Here is a 22,479-nt window from a genome sequence, read left to right on the forward strand (position 1 = left end):
CAAAACGCGCCTGGATGCAATGCTGTGCAATGTGCTCTAGGTGACCCTGCTTGAGCAGGGGGGTTGGACTAGATGATCTCCAGAGGTCCCTTCCAACCTCAGCGATTCTGTGATTCTGTGACAGATTTTTAAGTAACATTTCTAATTTTTAGATATTAGAAAGATAGTGCCCTACCCTACTAAGATTACTAGTTGTCAAAAGTGTCTTCACAATATTTCATACTCTCCATCAGAAACAGTGGCATTAACTGGGTGATGCCTCCATTGACCAGCATTATGTTTGATAGGCTTTTAGGGAGAAAGTAGAACATCTTTTCATTTTGCTTATCAACAGATATCTTTGGGTGGTTTTTGTATTAAAATTTTAAAAAGTTATTTCTAATAAAAATGGCATCCATCCTCATGTGTTCTCCTCTGGCCTCTTAAAATTCWGCCCAGCATGAAATCATTATCACTGCTTATTCCATTAGGGTGATACATGATTAGATTTGAAAATATCTTCAGTTTTTTTCTGTAAAATGAATACCCACATATATCAATTTTTAATATAAATACATTAAGTTTTAAATATACCAGTTTAATTTTCTGAGAAATAGACATTTCAGATTTTTGGTTGTCATACTTGATTTTATATCCAGAGACTAAGCCAAATCTGTACACATGAAGTACTAAAGATTTAAGGAGGAAAATGAGTTTTGAACAAATATCTGAAACTCATTTGCCTATGGAACAATCTTATGTCTCATCCCTTATGTGTCCTTCAGCCCTTTCATTTGAGGACTATACCCAAATGCTCTGGTCAAAGGTTGTAGATCTCACTTGAGCAGCAGAAAAGGCAGTGGCCCTCTATTTAGTTCTCTTGTAAATGTAAAGTTATGTGACAAAATTCCATTGCCTCATAAAAAAGCTCTATAGTTCTTAAATAAAGTGGAAACATAACTTCAACATATCTTCAACTCTGTATTAGATCACAACAGTGTATTTTCATTGCCCTGGTTAAAGCTTTTTCTACAGCAAGATAAAGTAAGATACTTTGCTGTTATTTTTATGCATGTTCAGCAATAACAACCAGCTTTTTATACAGAAAACTTGAAATAAAAAGCCCCCTTTGCTTGTTCTGATGCTTAATTTTTTTTTCATTTTATATCTTAGAATGCAAATAATGTTCATCATAAAGCAATTTTCTGGCTTTTTTCTACACAATCAGAAGTTTGTATACAAAGAAAGTCTCAAACTTTCAGCCTGAGTATTAAGTAATGAAGATGGAGTGCTAACTCCACGAAGAGAGGTTCTCTTCCAAGTTTGGGGGGGGGGGTGTAGAATGATAAAAATAACTGTAGAGTTTTTAATAGTAAAAAAGTTGAAAAAGGTAATTTTAATTAAATCAGATTTCACTTTCTCAAGCACTTAAACCATAACTGGATTTTTTTCCTACATAGCCTTCAAATTTTGTAGTATAGATAAGAGCTTAATTTCCAAAGTACATTTAAAAGACTGACTACAACTGTATTTTCTTCCTATATATTGTAAAGCAAATGGCACAAGTATATCCTTACTACTTTGAAGATCATTCCTAAATAATGCAACACTAACATAAAATTAGGAAAGAAAGATGAGTTACATGTTTAAGGGTACAAAGCAAATTATTAAACTGATGACCAAATGGTTTTGTATGATTATTTGCAACTTCCCAAATGTTTTTTTAGCACACTGTATGTGTTTAACCATCTCCATCCAATACAGAGATAGCTGCATATTAATGTAATAGTATTCTGTGTAAAGAACAAGCACCTTCAGTCAGAAGTCTAAATGTCTTTCATTTCTGCATATGACTTTTTTTTTGAACTGTGAAATCTTACACAGTCAGAGTCCCACCTAGGAGGCCCTTTGCACTATTAAAACAGCTACAATCACTAAATAGTCCCAGCATTTCCATATACAGGTCTAAATGCTATAATGTCTTTATTAAAATGCACTATATCCTGCAATGTCAGAATCCTGTGTTTCATGAACTTCAAATACATAGTAAAGCTAGTTTCTTCCTTCAGACTTTTCCCCAGGTAGTATATTTTCATGGTGAAGAAGGCTTGTTTTTTAATCAATCAAGACCATTTACCTTAATACTGGCAAGAAACTGAATGAGTATAGGGTTCCTGGCAGGGCTTGAACCACAAAAGAGGTGTGGCAATGAAGCAAACAAACCCGGCATAACACAACAAAAGTTACCCTTACTGGTTACACGGCTGAACATGGATGTGTAAAAAAAGCCAACGTGCAGCAATCTTCTTCTGTGGACAAGTTTTCAAAAGCATTAGTTCAAAAGGCGAAGCAAATGAGCCAATTGTTTCAGGCAGCACCAGGGACTTACAGTTATGTTGGACCAAAAGTTCTGTCACTGGTGTAAGAGCATTACCTCCTGCATCCAGACACCAGCAAATCTTAAATAGAATCAATATTAATCTTAGACTTTTCATCCTTAATACTATGGACCAGTCCAGAGAGCACACTCCAATGTTATCCGTAGATACTAACAGACAAGATGAATTAGTGTACCAGATCTATATAGCACCATGGATCAATCCCGACTAAGAATATCACATTATTTGACTGATGACATATAAATCAACATTATACAATTAAAAAAAAAATCATTAAAGAACAGAGCTTTTGGCGGAAAATTTTCAGTCATTTAGGCTGGTATTTTCCTATATAAAATAATAATTTTCACATGGAAGGCTTAGAAAAAATGTTCTTGAGATTTCAGCAATGCTAATTATGTATTAGAGCTTCTCAGTCCAAATTTCTACAGACCTAGAGAATAAGAACCAACGGACTTGAGATATACTATCTGCAATAATAACTAACTTTTTAGTCTTATTTTCCTTAAATGCCTAATGCCAAAAATGCAAGAAAGCTTGTGCCATGGTTAATAACCAACACTTGAATATCCTGATGCTTCGTGGCACAAACCGATGACACAGGACATTCCAGTCATATATTTTCAAAAGTTTACTTTTATCTTGGCCATAGATTCAAGCATAATACTAAAAAGGCCCTGATTTCTGAATATCTGATTGCCTGCAGTTTCACATTGCCCCTTTCCAAAAAAGACACACGTTGGACAGTGTGGTCTCATGGTCCAGTCTGGTCTACATACACCACTGCTGGACAACCATGACACAAAAATATCTTACCAAGAATAGCTTCTGAATGCTCGAGAGTTTTCTGGAATAACTTATTTTCAGAATTAGAAACATTTTCCTTGCTCCTTTTTCACCACTGTACATTACTTTCTAAGATTTATCTTTAGTAAGTCTACAAAGCTTCCTGGCATCAACAGTCAGCTATATCTGTTAAAAAATATTCTTTCATGTCAGAGGAAGCAAAACCTTTGTCAGACACAGATGTCTGGTGCAACAGAAAGAAAAAAAGTAAAGGGGGATTTAGATCTGAAAAGCCTAAAGCAAAAATTAATTAATTTTATTATTTTACTAGCTAGTGACATTCTTTTTTCTAATGCTAAATTTGAAAACATTCTTTCTCCCCAACATGCTTACATAACTGGTCATGTATGTTAAGAAAAACATAGTAAATGGTATTTTTTTTTATTATTCCATTCCAGTACAATTTTTGACATGATCAGATTATTGACAATATAAAGTACCAACAGTGAATCAAATTCTCAAAACAATATTGACTGGTTTCTGCCATTTATTGTATGACACATTTGCTGCCTTTCAAAATAATGCTTATATAAAGCTAAAAAAATGCTCTATGGACAGTTCTCTGCAGCTTTCTGAATTCAGCTGAACTGTAAAATTTATTTCCCATTTTTTCCCTGCAGCATTTGGCACTACAGGGAGACCAGTAAGCCTAAAGAACTTCCCTTTTTTCGTGTCCTCCAATCTGTTCTTATGGGAGAGGAGGAGAGGACAGGGAAGGCAAGAGGGAGAACTTTGGACAAAACAAAATATAGATGAAGTTTAGGAAATGAGAAAGAGCACCTGCATCCACAAGTATGAACAGGAAAAGAAAATCAAACGCTGGGAGACCAGCTCTGGCTCTTTGTCCCTGTGTAACACCTAAAAATCTAGCTACTAAGGCAATACATGTCCATCTCACCACATCTTAATGTGTGCAGGGAATGCAGGCGGGGGCAGAGGTTTCAGCAAGGTGCATCAACACATAACTAGGCTTTTAAGTTTTTCTCTAAAAACTGAAGAGAAAATTCTTGTTCTTAAATACAGGCACATGCTACAGAACTTTATTTAAACAGAGGCATAGTTACTTGGGATGACAGGGGTGAACTGAGGGGATTCTGTCATGATGTTTTATTTCTTAGGGAAAAGAATGCATAAAAAGTAGAAGAAAGGAGACAGCTAAATATTAAAACCCAAGGAGAAAATGAGTATTCACATTCTCCTGGAAATGAGAAAAATTAACAGGAATATGAGAGGATGGAGGATGTAGGCAAAGATAATTCTCTTCAGAACTTTTTTCCTTGATCTCTAATAAAGGGATGGAGAAGGAAATAATGGGATGAGAAAACTCTCAATACAGACATCTACACGGAGGCATAGAATTAGAGAAAAATAGTGGGACTCTTAGCAAGACAGAATTTGGTGTTAGACAGAAAGAACAAATCTGCAAGGAAGCCTGCACAATCTCTGCAATGACACACAGCTGTGCAGGGATAGAAAAGCTTTCCATGAAGCCACAAATAAAACCTCTTTTAAATACATACAAGCTTCATAAAAAATAATCTAGAAAGCACAGCTTAAAACCTCAACTTCAGTCTGAGTAGACAATTGATATTTGCTCTATGAGGTGGTCTCTCTCTTTCTCATTGCTTTGTGCAGGAATGCAAAGAACATGTAATCTGTGATTCTAATATAATAAGTAAGTGCAGTACCATTATATAATACCAACATCTGTGTGATTTATGTACAGGAAGTCCATCTTTCTTTTCTAGGTGGAAAATAGTGGTATCCATGTCTTTTCATACTCTACATCAAACAAGACAGTCATTGTAGTTTCAGAGGGGAGAAATGTTATAGAGTGAGGGGAGAGAAGTTTTATTTACTCTATCAGTACAGTTGTCAAACCTCTTTTTTAAAATACTTGTTCTCAAGATGGTGCTTTATGATGAGCCCTTTGGGGAAAAACATCACACACAAATCCTAGAACATTCAGCAGGTTTTTTTTTTAATAGATGTTAAGAGCTGTTTATATTATAGTCCGATTAACTACAAAATGAAGTGTGGTATTTCTCCCTAGGATCATATGCAGGAGCTTAGCAGGCAGACCAACRTGCCAGATGGTAAATACACTGCAAGATCAGTAAAGAGTGAATCCTTTTTTCGTCTTGCTTCAACATTGTTTTCAACATCTTGTATTACAAAAGCGAAGTGGTATACAAGTCAGTCTAACAAAGACTGGTTTCTAAGTACAACAGATAGATAACTATTTGCAAAATCTGTATTCTATTTTTACAGTAAAAGCTACCTTCAGCTTTGAGGCATAGCTTCTATGTGGTACACATGCATGAGTTTTGAGAGGAGACAGGGAGAGAAGGGGGGAAAAGGGAGGGAGGGAGGGGGAGAGAATCAGAAAGCAGCTTATCTAGATTAGTATGACAATTACTTTTGTGCAAGGACAGATTTTAGAGCATAAATTAAAACAAAACCAAGGATGTTTGAGCTTCAGTGAGTGATGACTGAAAAAAAGCCTGAGGTATTTAATAAAAAGGAAGGAAAAGCTGAATCAGGCCAAGAAGTAGTGAGCATATTTAACAATGACATCTATGAGTTCCAGTTTCCTAGCCATAAAAAGGGTTAAAAGAATAAAGTCCATTACATGATAGAAGTGCTATGCTAAGAAAAATAATTATTTTTCATGAACATTTAGGTGCTACAGTTATAAGCCACTCAAAGAAGTTCATGAAAAACTTGATATGTATATTATTAATAATAATAAGCAAAATTTAAATAGGATGCATTTATTGTTTGTGCACCATGCAAACAATAAATAAATAGCTGTTTGATCTGTGAGTAATATCCACGAATGGACTTCATAAAAGCATACTGTTCTAATTAAAGATTGTATTACAGGTGGGCAAAAAATTGAGGTTTTTACAGATATGGTTACTTCTGATGTTTTCTAGCTTTGAATACATCTCAAACTCTGGTCTCTCTGCCTCTGTATAAAAGCTGTACGTACATGACTTAAATTAATACATTCTAAAAGCAAATGCAAAAAGCAGATGACAAGACATATTATAATATGAAGAGAAGTGGGGGAGCTTTGTTTATTGTTTTGCCTGTTGTATTTTATGTGCCTGAGAATATCAAAAGATGCCTAACTTGCAAGTAAACATTTACATAGCAGCTGCAATGGAAGTAGCTCGTAATACTTGTCTGGCTTCTTTCTCTAAAGATTCTCTATTAACAGTTCATAGTCCAAGTGAGATCATGCTGAAGTAAAGCAATCCGTTGTCTTAACACTTCCCACCTTCCTCTTCCACTCTTCAGTCACTTCAGCTAAACATTTGCATACTGAAATTCCAATATTTGGTGGTTTACAAGCCTTGGTTTTAGACACAGACTCACAACTTTTATTCAAATACCTTTAATGGAAAACAACAGGCAAACATCAAGTTTTATGTACACTGTGATTTTGATTCACTAGTCTGCAAAAGATACACAGTGCTAATGCCAGGCTGTTTGCTCAGAACAAAAGAATTTGTTCGTGTTTGCACAATGTGTGGCTAGATAGCCATACCTGCAAATGGCGCAGAGAGAGCAAGGGCAGAGCCTTCTCTGCCACTTTTACACCACAGGAAGCTGTTTATAGTAGTGAGCAGATTAAGGTTGTTGACCACTGAATTTTTAGGACAGATATGATTCTTCCCAAAATCAAACTCTTCTGAAGTCCTCACCAAGACAAATGKACTTTAAATGATACCAGAGAATAATTACAGAGCAAAGATACAAACTTCGGCTAAGCAAATTTCTGCCTAAAAAAATCTACACATCAGGAAGAGATCTGGGTATTTACAATGAAAGTCTTTATAAGCTACTAGAATCTTTTGCTGATCAAATCAAATGTCACCAACACAGGAAAAAAGAGCTAAAAAGTAGGTACTCAGTTCACTCTTTCTACTACAACACCGAAAAAAAAAAAAAGGAGTAATTCTGAATCTGTAGTTCAGAAGGGAAGGATGGGCAGATGTACAGGAGAATTTTTTTCCAATTCATGGAGAAACTGTAGAGCAGGTTCAGAAATTTGCCTGCATCTTACTCTCTGAAACCTCTAAATAATCCTATGATTTAAATTAAAATGTTGTCACTTAATAAGTAGCACTCTGAAAATGTTTTAAATTCTGGACTGCAAAGTTTCTGATGCTTCCCCACTATGCAGCATAATTTGTTCTCACAAGCGAACTAAAGAAACAGAGCCTAGATGGTATCACTAAGAAATGGAGGGCACAATCACCTGAAAATGTATTAAAAGAAGAGTTACCAGCAGTTCACTATCAAACTAAAAGAGCACCTCAGTTGAGGTCACACAGAAACCAATCATTAATACACTTTTATTTGAGATTTTCATTAGCTACTTGGATGAYGAAATGATAAGGATTTATGTAATTTCCAGATTACATTTTTGGAAGKCAAACACTTTGAAGGGCAAGATCAGAACTCAAAACCGTCTCACTTTGGAGAAACARTGCAAAAAGAAATAGAAACTAATGAAATGAAAAGAACTACACATTAAGAAAACAAAATCAAACACAGAGATTACAAGTATGTTTTCAATGGAACAAATGCCTAGAGATTTTCAGGAGTTAGAGCAACCATGAATTTAATAAAATTTMATCATGCGATGCTGCTGCAAAAAGAGCTACTTAAGATATTGTGATACAGCAGACTCTCTACCAACAGGCCCAAAAGGACTAAAATGCACCCACTCAGCCTAGATTCTCTACATCTGGGAAGCCTCATCAGCCTGGTGTGGTGCAGCTATAAAAGGCAACACCAGCCAAAGTGATTGTCAGGGTTTCTGGAGAAATTGGGTGTTATTTTCTTTAGGTGGTCCCTGTTAAAAAGGGTTGCTCAGCATGACTGACTCTTTGACATAYGAGTTCTGTTCCAGGAAGAAGGACTGAGAACTGGTAAAAGGTAAGGGATGAAATGTACTGTGATAAAAATTTACATTATGTAAGGAGAAAGAGGCAAAAGTAGTASGTTTAAGACCAACCAGAAGAGGTGGCTTCACAGCAGTTGATACTTTRGGAGGCTGCTGTTTGCATGAGCTAGTTGTGACAGAATATTGTCTGTAATGTATGGGTGGGGAGGATAATCATTCTGCTCTGCTTGGTGCTGATGAGGCCCCAGCTGAAAAATTATCTGGTCTCTGGTAATGAACTGGAAAGCACATAAACTGGAAAGAGTCCAGAAGATTACAAGAAGGCCAAGAAACTTAAATGTAACCTATGGTAAAGGCTGAATAACTACCCTTGTCCCTGTTAAAAAGAGATGGCTAGGAGAAAGAAATGAAAGTATCTTGAAATACTCTTACTATGCTGTGATTAAGACAGGAATATATTGATTACACATACTAAAGACTTAGATTAGCCATTAGGGAATTTTAACTTGTAAGAATAATTAAGCACTGGAGCAGGACACTCGGAAACACTGGAATTCCTGATGTGGGAGAGTTCTGAGAACTGATTAGGTGAAACTCTGCTGAGGATCATTTAGCTATAACTAATTCTACTTCAAAGGTAGAAGAATAATCTAGAGGTTCCTTTCAGCTCTATGCTTCTGTATAGTCTACAGCTTAACAGACTTGACTGTTTACCCAAGTGACTGGAACAGACTCAAATAGTAATTTAAACAATTCTACTCTAATAGTCGCCTTAGGGTTGCTCTATATAAGTAACTTAAATTTAGACTCCCAGTTTAAGTAAAAGCTTTTCTCTAAGCAACCATACTGCTAAGTGTGTCAAGTTTAAATGCCTAAAACTAATAAAAAGCCATTGATGAACCCAAAGACCCAGTTAACCGGTTGTCTTCTGAAATTCAGTTAAGTATCCCTCAGGTGATTGTCTACTGAGGAGAGAATAAAGCAGTCAGCACTGCATACTGCTATCGCTCTCACAAACCGGACCCTAAAAACTTGGGGGCAGGGGAGGGAATAAGGTTAGGAGAACATTATCTTTTTAAATTATGAGTTACATGCAAGTYGCAACTTCCTATTACTTTTTCTAAACATGAAGATTAGATGATAAGATTCTCAGAGTAATGCTAAGAACAGGTCTGTACAAAGGATTTAAGAGAGCTGGCAACTGTACCAAACTCCATTTCTATACTGAAAATGTAACACATTCACAGTATTAAGTTTAAATCTACTTGCCCTGCAGGAAGATATTTTCTCATCCTAAAACTCAAAGTATTAATAGTTAAAGTAAGAAGTGTAACATAACAGTACTCTCATAAATCAGTAACTTGCTAACAGAAACTTAGTAATTGTTATACTGTGTAACAGGTCAGACTAAGGGTTTAAATCCTGTATCTAGCTTTCCAAAGACAAGAATACCTAATTTTGTAGAACAGCCTTTACTCACCAATATAACTATTTCAGGGCCTGTTTTGGCCTAATTAATAATTACACGCATGCATTCAATAATACTAAGCAATTGGCCTGATAAACAGCAGCAAATAGGCTTTCACAAAGCACATAATTCAACTGTGAAGCTGAGATTGCCACAGTTGCTCTCTGGAGACCAAACCTACTTAATGTCAAAAAAGACTAAATAAATACAAAGATAAACAAGACTGCTGGTGGCTATTTAACACTAGGATTCTGAAAAACTGCTAGCTCAGGAAGCTTCTAAACGGTGCGTGCTCTAGAAGAGCATAGTGAGGAAGAGAGTGCTTTGCATGTGCCTTGTCAGATTCCTCCCTAAGCACGTTAATGGCCTTTGGCTCCTGAACATGACAAACTTCTGATATGACAGTATGCCAGTAAAGTTTAAGTATGCTTTATATAAAGTTAGCCCMGTGAGCTCTAAAGATGAAGAATTCTTTTAATACAAATGACTACTAAACAGATACAACTAAGTCACTTCCATACAGACAAAACAATGCTGAGATTGCATAATCAAACTGAAATGCCTCAATAAAGGGACCAATTCCCCCAGAGATCATAAAACTAATCCCTGTAGGTTATGGGTTAGCAACATTTTCAGTAAACTAATGAAAAGTAGATGAGGTTTTTTGTCCTGTTAATATCTCCCAGCAAGCAATAGCCAAATCTTGTACTGACACTAACAGTTTTCAAACAGCATATGTATCACGCTAAGCTGTTATCAGAACATTCATTCTAGGCTGCACTAAAATAGCTGCATGCTTTTACTTAACATTTTAAATGTGCAGATAGCTGTATTAGTCTCTCTTTTCTCAGAAATGCTGGACCATACCCAACTTGGGAATACCAATACCAGTGCAACATGAAATCTTACTTCATTAATCAAGCATCAAGTACTTAGCAAAAGCATTTACCAAAAGTGTATATGTTACTTAAAGCGGTCTTTTACGCTTAAGCCATCACCAGTTTGAAAATATCATCAAATACTTCTACCATCACAATTACCTCTTACTCAACTTTCTTAGCTGAAAACTAAGCATTTGCTTTCAAATATTCCCCTTGAACTCTAAGCCCAGTCATCTGAAAGCCACCATTCAAATCTCACTTTATTTGGCTTGGCTTTCAACATGTAAGATACAAGCAAAAGTTAAAAGTGTACTTGTAGCTGTAATTTCTGTTGTACCATAGCTCATAAGGTAGACAGCTAATCCACTCAGAGGTTAAAAATAATTTTTTTGACCTTTCCAAGGGTCAGTCTGCTAGATAAAGTATCCGACACAGTAATTCATTTTGTGCCAAAACCCTAAATATTTAAAAACATGGATTTAGACTGACCTTATAAAGCAACACTTCAATTGCAAATAACTGGGGAAAAGATTAAGTTGAAACTTCCAAGAATCAAGAAGCACAAGTTCAGTTTGTACCTACTTTACAGATAATAAAACTGTATGTTTAAATACACTGCATTTCTTGTCCACTAGTTGGATATTTCATTTTCAAGGAAATAAAATAGCTATGGACAGCAGTCAACTGAAATAATCTGAAAACTGTTTTTCAGTAACATGATGGTATATGCCCAGTGTGTATCCTTTAAAACAGGTATTTTTAACTTATTCCACTGTTCTTTAATGGCATGCCATCATCCCTGCTTCATCAGACATTCTTGTTGTTTGAACCTATTGCCATGAAGCTGAATAAATGAAAAAAGATGGGCRGGGGGATTCACATTTACCTAGTTCATCAAAAATTGAAGATCTATAGGAACAGCAGCTGTGGAAAACAAGCTCCACAACCCCATCTATTGGCTAATTAAGTTCTCAAGAAAGCCATCTACCAACCTCTAGGCAATAATGCTGAAASAAAACTAGTTCATTTTTTGGATAAAATTCCAAGTTTTATCATCAAAAACCTAAGACGCTTGTGCACTGGTAGCAATGTTTACTACCTAAATGTATAACTGAGTTTCTAATGCAYTATTTGACTTTTAACTGATTTCAAATTAGAACAACAGTACACTCCATATGCAGAGTGCTGTAAAGGAGTACCTCAATTTTTAAGCTGTGTTCAGGCTTCCTCATTTTGATACTTCAAACACCACAGAAACAGACCTGCTTCTATTTTTATTCACAGATAAATGGTCTAAAGCAAAAAGCAAAATTGCAGCATGTAATAGGTGGCCCCTGATCTTTAAGCCCAAGCTTAAAATACTTCTAAAGCTAAGGATTTTTGTACCAAAAGGAGGGGTGGGAAGTCTTTCATTGTGGTTCATAAGTGACAAATGCTTGTGGCTCCTATTCACTTCTAGGGACTAAGATAGTGAGATCTTGACATATGAAATAGATGAAAAATGATCCAATTGTAGGTCCCTAGCATCTCAAAGACTGATCTAAAAGAAAGCATCTAATTATATTGTGAATAGAATGACTCCTGCATATGAATGCAGTTCTAGTGAATAATTACAATGGCATAGAGTATATACACACAGCAAGCAGAACAAAATAACAGTATGACCATGGCAAGTTCAAGGTCTATTTTGGTGGGTTTCAGTCTATAAAATCTCACTGCAGTGAACCTATTTGTACCACAGTAGGTGGTACAAACAAAAGGGTAGGGAAAGAGAGGGAAGAATAACTTTGGGAGCTAACCCACTTTCTCATCTTACTCACTGGATCATCCTCTGGTCCAATCAAAGGAATCAAACTAATCTTACAAACAGGGGAAGAGGAGATTGAAAGGAAAAGGGTAGAAGACAGGTCAAAACTAACACAAATCACATGCACAAAAAATAATCAGCATTGAAAAATACTGCTGTTGCCCTCAATAGTTAAACCATCAGTATATGCTTCCATGTATTGCAAATGAAAAAATGTATATTGATTGAAAACATGCACTCTTGTAGGAGGGACATCATTTCAGAGTAAACTGTAGCTGTAACAAGTCCAAATTAAAGAGCAATCAAGAAAATCTATTAAAAAAAATTAAGTGGTCTGCAACTCAAGACTTAGCTGCTGCTTCCCCTAAATTAAATTACATACTTGCTCAGTCAAAATCTACTCCCCTCCCTGAAATGAGGATAACTGCCACTAGTAACATCAAACTGAGGATAAGCAAGTAGGTTGTCATTCAAACCCTAATTGCCACTAAAATCTGCAAAGGATTCAGTGAAATGCACATGTTTTTAGGTATCTTATGCTTCACACTAAATGCTGTCTCTTAAAAGCTTCATGTTCCCTTTAAAAGAAAGGGAACTAACAATCTTAGCAATGCTGATCATTTGACTCCACTATGCTCTTTTTTAATCAAAAAAAAAAAAGTCCTTTCAAAGGACGAACTTCTATTCCTGCTAAGGCTACAATCATAATGCACAATCTATAGAGCCTTTAAAAATGCATCAGCTTTCGGGTAGTTTTGCTCTTTCATAGCAACTAATGCCATTATTCAAAACTCCATGCAATAAATGGACTCCCTATCTCTTATCCACAAATTTCCAGGACTTGTATCTTTGATAAAAGTCTTTTCCGCAAAAAGAACTGTAAGGCTAGTCCCCTTTGTGCAAGAAACAAGTAATTTGTGTATACTGGATTGGAGTGGAGGGGAAAAGGCTATCTAGCTGAGATCTTTGAGGCTTGGTAGGGGAGAAGCAAAGGGGAAGAGAGCTGTTGCCTAGTGTTTTGATCACAAGCTGAAAAGCTTATAGCCAAAATAGACAAAACAATATGCAAGGAAAGATGGAAAGGGAACAGTCAGGACAAGTGAAGGACCATGTAGTGTTCCACTTCTTTCATCTTGTCTTTGACGAACTTAATGTGAATAGACTATGTGCTCATATTGTACTGACATGAAAGACAACAATAGCCTCAGCCTGGGGCCTTGATGGCACCACAAGGATTTAAGTGCAACACAAAAGAAACAAAACCCTGCCTATCAGACCCAGCCAAAGAGTGAGCAACACAGAAGTCTGAATACAGCATGCTTTCTCTCCAAATGACAGCATTTAATGACTGCTAAAGCATAGAGGCTTTGGAGCCATATGCTTGTTGCATTTTTTTTCTTTTCAGAAAGCACAAGGCAAGAAAAAGCAAAATACTTCTCTAAACATACTGTTATAGACTGTTGCACTGAAATAGAAAATACTGGTATTAGGCAGGAGGAAAGCACTTATTATAAAGCTTTAGAGGTCTTGCATGCCCATGTCTCTACTTGTGCTAAACTTTGCCTAATGCAAACACTTGACAGTATTATCCCTTAAAAAATTAAGAAGGAATGGGGTAGAACAGAAGCCAGGGTGTAGAAAAGGGGTTTAAAAAAAAAAAAAAAATTGAAGAGTAGCTCTCAGGAGAGGTGGTATCTTGGAGATGACTCATCTGATCAACTAGCCTGACCTCATCTCTCCCAGCAGGATACCATACATCTCTAATCACCAGGTTCTAGAGCAGAAGGTCCTCTAAATTTCTGATTATCTGCATAACATCTTAACATCTATGTCATGTTTCAAATGTCCTAGCTAAGAGGTAAGAAATTCATTCTCATATATTCAGGCTGTGTAAGTCTGGCAATAAATACCATCAACTTCATATCATAAGCAGATATGTTCAAACTAAAGACAAATCTTAAAAGCTCCACTGACTGAACAAGCTGGCAGCACAAGCCTTTAAGCAGCTTTCCACCATAACTATTGATGTTCTGTATTACATAGTTCCTTTAAATCTTTGCTTTCAGTGGTGAAAGGAGAGTACCTGTTTAAGAGCAGTTTTGAAGCAGTCCTAATTAGCAGTGCAGGAATACTCGTGATCACCCATAAAGCTCAATGACAATATGGCATGCAAACAGACTTCACTGTCAAACTCATTGCTCAGAATAACTCAAAATGATTGTATCGTATATGATTCCCTGCTATGACATAAACATATCCAACAGATGTCAAACTGAAGAGAACAAACATGTCAGTATGAAGAAAAGCATGGTACTGCCATCTAACTACCTACTCATGGTATTTAGATCCAATTGCTAAAACAATTACCAGTGAGCAATGTAATGGAGTTTTCTTTAGTCGTATCTTTAGAAATAAATTGTGGCCTGGGGCAGGGAGGGGAAGGATTTTCTTACTTGTGTTCTAGGAATACTGTAGAGGTGAGACAGTAGATGCATTTCTAGATCATTTGATAGAAAAACATAGAACTCGTGTTTTGAACGTTTAATCAAGATTGAACTTCTGTCAAACTACAGCTTAGAATGAGATTTTTCCATTTTCAGACTCCCCCTTAATTGTACTATTATAGTTCTATTTCTTTATACACTTTGAGTGCAAAATTATTGTCAGCTCTTTATCATCTACAAGCTGACGCTTAAGTCTTAAAAACTCTCCGAATGGTGTTTGCTAAAGTGACAGGATCCTGCTGTTTTTCTCCAGACTGCTTCCTCTGAGGATCTGGCAGTAGTTGTGCTAGCTATCAAAGAACAGCAGAAGCAGTAAAAGAGCAGCAATCTACTCTAACAAGCTACATAGAGAAAGTTCAGGTTAAGATGTTTGTTATTGAATTAGAATGTCTGAAATACCATGTGTGCACTTCATTCAACTGGAATACAGAATAATATATTACTTTAAGACAAACGATATCAGACATCACACCAGGGTACTTTACTTACCCCTCCCATTGTAATGCCATCAATAAGTGCCACATATGGCTTCTTGCAAGTGCCTAGAAGAAATGCAAACAATTGCACATTTTTGAAAAGAGTGGACTGTGACTAACTGTATATATGGCACACTTCCCCAGGTCTTATTTCAACAGAACAACTTCTGTGAAAGAAACAGGAAAATGAAGAGGAAAATAAAATATCAACCTATCAAGAAGGTACTTCAAGTAATTCCTAACCAATGGAAAGAAAGATTAGTTACTGACTTACTGCATTCCTAGAGCATCTTAAGCAAACATTAAACTGTCAAATGGCAGGGTGTTTGCTATGTGAGTACCTGACAACCCAGCCACATCTTGCTATTATAAATAACTTTGTAGTATGTCAGACACAACAGTTTCCCTTTCCCCCTATCTCACAGCCTGGATTAACAGCACAGAGTGTGTTAACCAGCACTCCAGTACTTTAGTACAAAACCAGATTCATTAGCAGGTTTCAGCCAAAATGTGACCATGAACTACTGCAATGTGAACATGTTCTGTCTTGCCACCTCTGTTACACTTCACAGGGCTGAGAGAGGGACAGGGCAGACAGGTAGAGATGGTAATATCTTAAAGTACTAGTTATATCTGTCAACTTTAGCTCTTGGAGCTTTTAGGAGGTATGAAACTGGAGACCTGATGCTTTCAATTACCGTTCAAGGAAAGATTCAGAAGTTTACCCTGAATGAAACCACTGCCTCTTATTCAGTATTTTCAAGTCAGACTTCAATTCCAAACAAATTGCTGATACTGGTATCTGCTGTAATAATRTTGTTAGGATTTCTACAGCAACTATAGAACCTTGCTTAAAAAAATAAACTATTTTAAAACACAGTTAAATCCTTCATGCTGACTAAATTAGTAGTTAGAAAACAGAAGCATTGCACTTTTTAACTTTACTCTCCTACATGAACATATGAACTAGTGCACGGGCTCTGGATGCTAGTCTTTGTACCAAATTTCTACAGAGGCATGCCTTTCCAATAGTAAATGCAGTGCAAGCAGCTCCTCTGTAAATTTAAAGTTGTAAAATACAAAATATAAATTAATCTTTTTCACAAAAATCTTAATCCTAAATGAATACAAGCATATCAAATTTTTCTGGAACTTATGCCTTGTAATTAATTATATGCATTAGAAATGTTAAATACCCTAATCACTTCGAAAGCTTTTAAGGCACGTACCCTTGTAATGTTTGCCACGCTAATACTAAGTTTTTTCARGTACATGAAAACTTAAAGTATTTTCATTGCTGAAGGCAAGAAAGGTACATAACAAACATGCTAAAACTGTGAACTCTGCCAAACCAAGGAAACATAACTTTTCAGAAATTGCTCTTATTCTATGCTCTTCTCACAATTTCTGGGTTGTTATGCAACATCTTCACCTCTTCTCCTATAGTGACTAATACTAGATACTTCAGGTGAATGCCTAAAACCTGAACTGTATTCAGTGTTCTGAGAAGTGTCTTCTGACCAAAATATTCAACTCTTGACTTTCACCCTAAAGAATAATAATTTATATCCTTTTCCCCAGCTTTAACATAATTTGGTCTTCTGCTATCTGACTGAATATTACTGCCTTCTGCATGCATTTATTTTTATCTCATGTCTTGAAGTGGATCAACAATACTTAGGGCATAACAGTATTGGCTGTATCTAAGATTTACTTCACCCATAACTGAAATGCAACTACCAAGAATCCTGGGATGGGAGGAGGTAGCTATCATAATATGTTAAACACAAGAAACAAATACTGCATGCAAGGTACAAAAATGAGATATGTTACATTCCTAATATTGAACTTGGTCAAAAAAATTACTACTTCTATTTCATTATTTCAATCTTTTATAGATTAGCGAAGAGAGAAAGTGAATTCACGCTGAAAGTCACTATTATGAAAAACATACTGCTTTAGAATTTGTTATTAAACATACCAATGGCATTGTTCAGGCGATATTCTTCTCTGAAGAAATCTTGTGCCAGTCTATCTCCAACTTTTCCTGCATCTGTGATGGCTAAGAGAAATTAAAATGCTAAAGATAACCATAAGCTTAACAGGGGGAAAAAAAAAAAGTATGAAAATCAGTATCGCATGATAACAATTTTTTTCCCTACTGCAGTCAAACACTAACTTAATCCTATTGTATTTTATGTGAGCAAACAGCTTTATCAAACACGACAGCAAAGTTCCAAATTCGAGTCACTTTCATCATGTTGGAGACTTTGTCATATACTTATTTCTTGTGAAGGTGCAGTTCATTTTCTACTCTCATGGACCCCTTCCCACTGGCTGGTAGTCTTGGTTAAAACAGTCTCTATCAAGATCTGGAATAGCTATTTACAAATGATTATACTGAAGACTTTGAATACTAAAAATGAGAAGCCAGAAAGAGCAGGATGTAATTTAACAATAACCTGGGCTACTTGTTTGCCTAGGATTTAAAACTGCTCGCTTTCCAAGTTTGGAGATTTACTACAGTTCATAGCTACGGAATAATCATGAATACATGGATCACTGTGGTCAGCTCTGTATCTAAACAGCTCAGAGTTAAACAACAGATAAAATTATTCAATAGTACTAGAGCTGCCTATTGGGACCCTTCAAATTTCATGCAAAGAAGCTGTCAGTAACGAAAATCTGGGAAGGTAAGGTGGAGGCAAGAATCTGCTCTTCCCTGGGATGGCTGGTTCCCATTACCCAGCTATTCATAAACAAATCAATTTTTGCTCTTTTATACAACATTCTACCTGCTGTCTCATGACAAGTAACTTGTATATAATCTGCACATCAAGGTGTCATAAGAAGTCAGTGTAAMTAATATTTTACTATTGTGCAGCAAGCCCCATTCACCTGAGTCACGCTAAATAAAGGAAATCAATCAATACTAAATTGATAACTGGGAAAGCTATGTCAAATACTTAAATAATTACAGTCCTTACCTCTGATGTCACCCCCAGCACAAAAAGCTTTTCCTCCCGTTCCCTTTATAATTATTAGAAAAGTTTCAGGATCTTGCTCCCAAGTCTAAAAAGAAGTAAAACATTTCCACATAAGACTAAAGTCTGTGCAACAAATTCTTTCTCCATATACTGCCTATAATTCTTCTTTCACCTCTTCAAAAAAGCAAATCGCACCATACTTAAACTTCAGTTACAAACAAACTAGTCTGAGATGCATGTGTTTGGGAATTTCTGACTGACACCCTGACTTCATCGCTCCTATTCAACCTTGACATCAGGGATCAGCAGAGCTGCCTTGTGTTTCAGAAGAATGCCTATATGGTGCTCCCAATCCCTGATGAAAGGTAGCTCCCTTTAAAACAGGGCCCTATAAYGTCCATGGGAGCTCAATGCTGGGGCAGAAAGCTGGGAATATGGAAAATCTATTAACTATGTTTCAGGCCAGATGATGAAAGCTGTGTGAATCTAAGATGCAAGGCAGGAAAAACAGCATTCAAGTAATTGATAGATTTTGTCAAAGTGACTAGAATCAGTGCCTGCAGATGTTTTTGCCAGGTAGAAAGGCTAGATTTTTTTCTGAACTAAATATACTGATACAAGACTTCAGCAGTGATGCAACAGTATCAAGAAAAAAAAAAAGATGCCTTATATAGGAGTTTTTTCCCTTAAACTATACTTATATTTCTGTCACTTAATCAAGTAAGTGCATCCAGATAAAGAAGAGATAAGATATTTCTATGTACCAGAAACTATACCTACAAGTTTTTATGGCTTTATGGCTTTTTTCAAATAAAGCCCAGTACTGCTAATTAAGTATTTATTTCTTTAAATATTCTTCAAAGATTGCATAATCTTGCAACCAAAATACCAAAAGGCARGCAACTATCCAACAAATACTGATATTTAATAAGTTTGAATGTATGCATATGTTAATAACATTAAATTAAAAAGGACTGTTTGCACACTTAAAATTTCACATACTTTAGTACCCTGTAGAAACAAGGCCTGTGACTCCATAAAGTTGTTCTTTAAGGAATGAAACTAACAGCATCTTGTACTCTAATGATTTGTATCCTTTGCCTCAGGCACCCAACCTCCCCATGAAACATGCATCCAACCAAGTGGTCACACTGCTGTAGAGCTCAGAATACGTGCATGCTAACTGACCAGATGGATGCTGTCAAAAGGAATGTAAAAATGGTGAGTGCTGCTTGCCTTTAGTTCAGTTGTGGTGTTAATGTGGGTCTCTTATCTACCCAGAGGATAAATGTCACTTTTTGTGAGACAGCTTATTTCCTGGACATATGTTCTCCTCCTTTAAATTTGCTTGAAACTGTCTATTCCTTTCTATCCTATAAATCTGAGCTCATTGACCAATGTGCTCACGCAGACTTAATTCCTTAAATCAGCAGACTAAAAAAATGTCAGACTGAATTTTAATATTACTTGTAGATAATGTATGTGTGTTGGCTGGGTAAGAGAAGACCTACTAACCTTTATTTGTGGATAAATCTGTCGGATCATAGAAAGATTTAGTGCATTGAGAGCCTTGGGTCTATTCAAAGTTATTATTCCTGCACCTCCTCTCCTTTCCAACAGTACTTCAGCTGTAGAATCTGTATGCTTAGACATTTTCTGTATATGCAGAAATTAACAAATAAATAAAGCAAATGATGTTAGTTAGATATCTTAAGTAAAATGCTTACAAGAGTGTTTATACATTCCCAAAACCATTTAACTTTATAAAATGTGTGTTTTGGACTTTTACACTAAGGCTTTCCCACTCCACTTCAAGATGTATTTGTATTTCTCAAATGGTTCTTTTGAAACCACATTACATTAGTCCTTCAAAGTAATAAACATCAGACAAGCTTTTGAGGCATATGTTCTTAGATGATATTTGAGATCATAAAAAAAAAAAAAACATGGTCTCTTAAGACTGACATTCCGAAGGTACCCACAACGTTTATAACAGATAGTTCTGTATATCCCTACTTGCAGTTTGATGCTGCAAACCCAAACATACAAACAGCTTTGTCTATAAGTAACTTCTCACAGTAGAGAACAAATCACTAAACTATTTCCATAATTAATTTCAAACTCAAAGTTGAATGATATTTAAGGAATATAAGGAAGATAACATAAAACTAACTGCAAAAGTAGGTTATAATTCAGCATTAATTTATAGTATAAGAAAAACTTATAGCAAAGTGCTCAAAGGCATGGGCAACACTATGCCCGAGCAATAAATGATAGAATTCAGACTCGTTATGAATAGACACATTGGAGGTTTTATGTGTTCTCCATCTCAGGGGAGCTGGAGTCCCAACAGCTTCTGACTCGGTCAAACAAGATGCTGTTCTTACCAAATGTTGCAATATTACTTGCAATCTGTTGAGTGGCTTCAGTCTGAAAAAGAAACACTATGTTTAAAGACAGTTAAAGGCATAAAACAGCTATCCATTACCACAACACACAAAATACAAAAAAACCCACTGAATTAAGCAAAGCTTTGTCAGAAAGTTTTAAACACAATTGTTTTACATTCTACACTTTTTTTTAAAATAAACTACAATTACAGTTCTATTTTGGTATCAAAACAGTCAGAAACTTCTTTGCATACAAGTAGTAAATAGATGGCAGGTACCAATGCCAAATGTATTTAAATAATTTCAAGTTAGAAGGAGGTCCCGGCTCTAGTATGCCAAAGTAAGAGTCTGGGGGATATGTACAACACTAGCAGTGTATGTCTTTTAAAGACTTACAGTCACTTTTTGGACCTTGAAATGCTAATATTTTAAAAAATGGTTTCTATCAAAAATTTACGATGTTCTAAAACTCCCAAACCTGCTCTCACCTCCAGGCATACATGTAAATTTCAGGAGGTTCATCTAACAGCTTGAATACAGCCTATACCTGTGTAGCTGAAAGGAGGATTTCATACCTAGTCATGCTGCACTGTCTGTAAAAACAGTATTGTGAACATGTTAATTTAAATAATAGATAGCTATTTCTGTCATGATACTCTACTTATTGAGGAAGACAAAAAAATGGCATTTGTTGGACCTTAGACCTCAGATGGCAGGGTTAAGTCAATGTTAACATGCAACTTTATCCTTCAGCTACTTGAGTGTGTAGGGTGGGTTTTGCTGTTGTTGCTGTACGGTTAATTGACATACTGCAGTTGTAGCTCATGCTAATGCCCTGGTGTCCTATGCACGCCAATCTTTAAATATAGGCCTTGTCTTAGAACGGGGTCCAAGTGCAGAAATCTAGGCCCAAGCTGTATTTTGTAACAACTTATGGGTTAGTTTCTAGCACCCGAGGCTTGGTTAGACTACTGCGAACAAGCCGCTCCTATCTCGATGTCCGGGCACAGCACCGCGAATGCTCTCTGCAGGCAGCGCGCGTGTGCTCAGCCCAAGCTGGCAACGCGAGCGTGGCCTCCCGGGGCGCCGCGGAAGGTGGTCCCGCACCGGGAAGGGCCCGAGGACGCTGCTCGGGGCGAGGGCAGGGCGCCGGCGCCGGCGCTGCCGCTCCGCGTTACCTGGGGAGCCGCCGCAGCACCCGCGCCGCCATGGCGGCCACCGGCCCCCTCCAACGACGTCACCGCCGTGCGGCCCGGCACCGGAAGCGGCGGGGCGGAAGCCGCGGAGAGCGGCACCGACGCCAGAGCGTCGCCTCTTCCCCTCCCCCCCTCCCAACGGTCGCTACAGCGGCGAGCGCCGCCCGCCGGCTCGGCGGGGGACTGCGCTGGGGGCGGGGCGGGGGCGGCTGCGGGGGGGCGGGGCCGCCCCCCCCCCAAACGGTCGCTGCAGCGGCGCGCGCCGCCCGCCGGGGAACTGCGCCGGGGGCGGGGCGGGATCGGCCCCTCCCCCCCCCCCCCCACGGCCGCTGCGGGCGCGAGGTCGTTCCTCTGCCTGCAGCCGGGCAGGGACGTTACTAACTAACCGGTTTCAAAAGTTTTACCGTATCAACAGTCAGCTATAATTCCGTTTTCAGTCAAGTGTAGGGCTGTAGTCACGACGCAGGTTGGATGTTTTCTTCTGTCCCGCTGTTAACGTGAAGTTCTCAGCAGCCCTGTATACGAGACGTTTGAGAAATGCACGGACACCGTCCTGATAGCCCAGAATAATAAGTTCACTTATATTTTAGTAACTACAGCAGACTGTTCTTTGGCAGATTTTTAG

At 37.3% G+C, this 22,479-nt stretch overlaps 1 protein-coding gene across 3 annotated transcripts in view; it reads right to left on the reverse strand.

The window, feature by feature from the left end:
• HIBCH (3-hydroxyisobutyryl-CoA hydrolase) overlaps positions 1-21,924 on the reverse strand; it is a 59,671-nt gene extending 37,747 nt beyond the window's left edge. For all 3 annotated transcript variants that reach the window (XM_026091740.1, XM_026091739.1, XM_026091741.1), the window contains exons 1-6: positions 21,837-21,924; positions 20,656-20,698; positions 19,784-19,924; positions 18,269-18,353; positions 17,263-17,343; positions 15,295-15,347 (exon numbers count right to left, since the gene is read on the reverse strand). In XM_026091740.1, coding sequence (XP_025947525.1) covers positions 15,295-15,347; positions 17,263-17,343; positions 18,269-18,353; positions 19,784-19,924; positions 20,656-20,698; positions 21,837-21,868 — 435 coding nt within the window. In that variant the 5' untranslated portion in view covers positions 21,869-21,924. The remainder of the gene's footprint in view (positions 1-15,294; positions 15,348-17,262; positions 17,344-18,268; positions 18,354-19,783; positions 19,925-20,655; positions 20,699-21,836) is intronic.
• Positions 21,925-22,479: the final 555 nt, after the last annotated feature.

This window comes from Apteryx rowi, unplaced genomic scaffold (assembly GCF_003343035.1).
Source record: "Apteryx rowi isolate R43461 unplaced genomic scaffold, aptRow1 scaffold_92, whole genome shotgun sequence".
Lineage (NCBI taxonomy): Eukaryota > Metazoa > Chordata > Aves > Apterygiformes > Apterygidae > Apteryx > Apteryx rowi.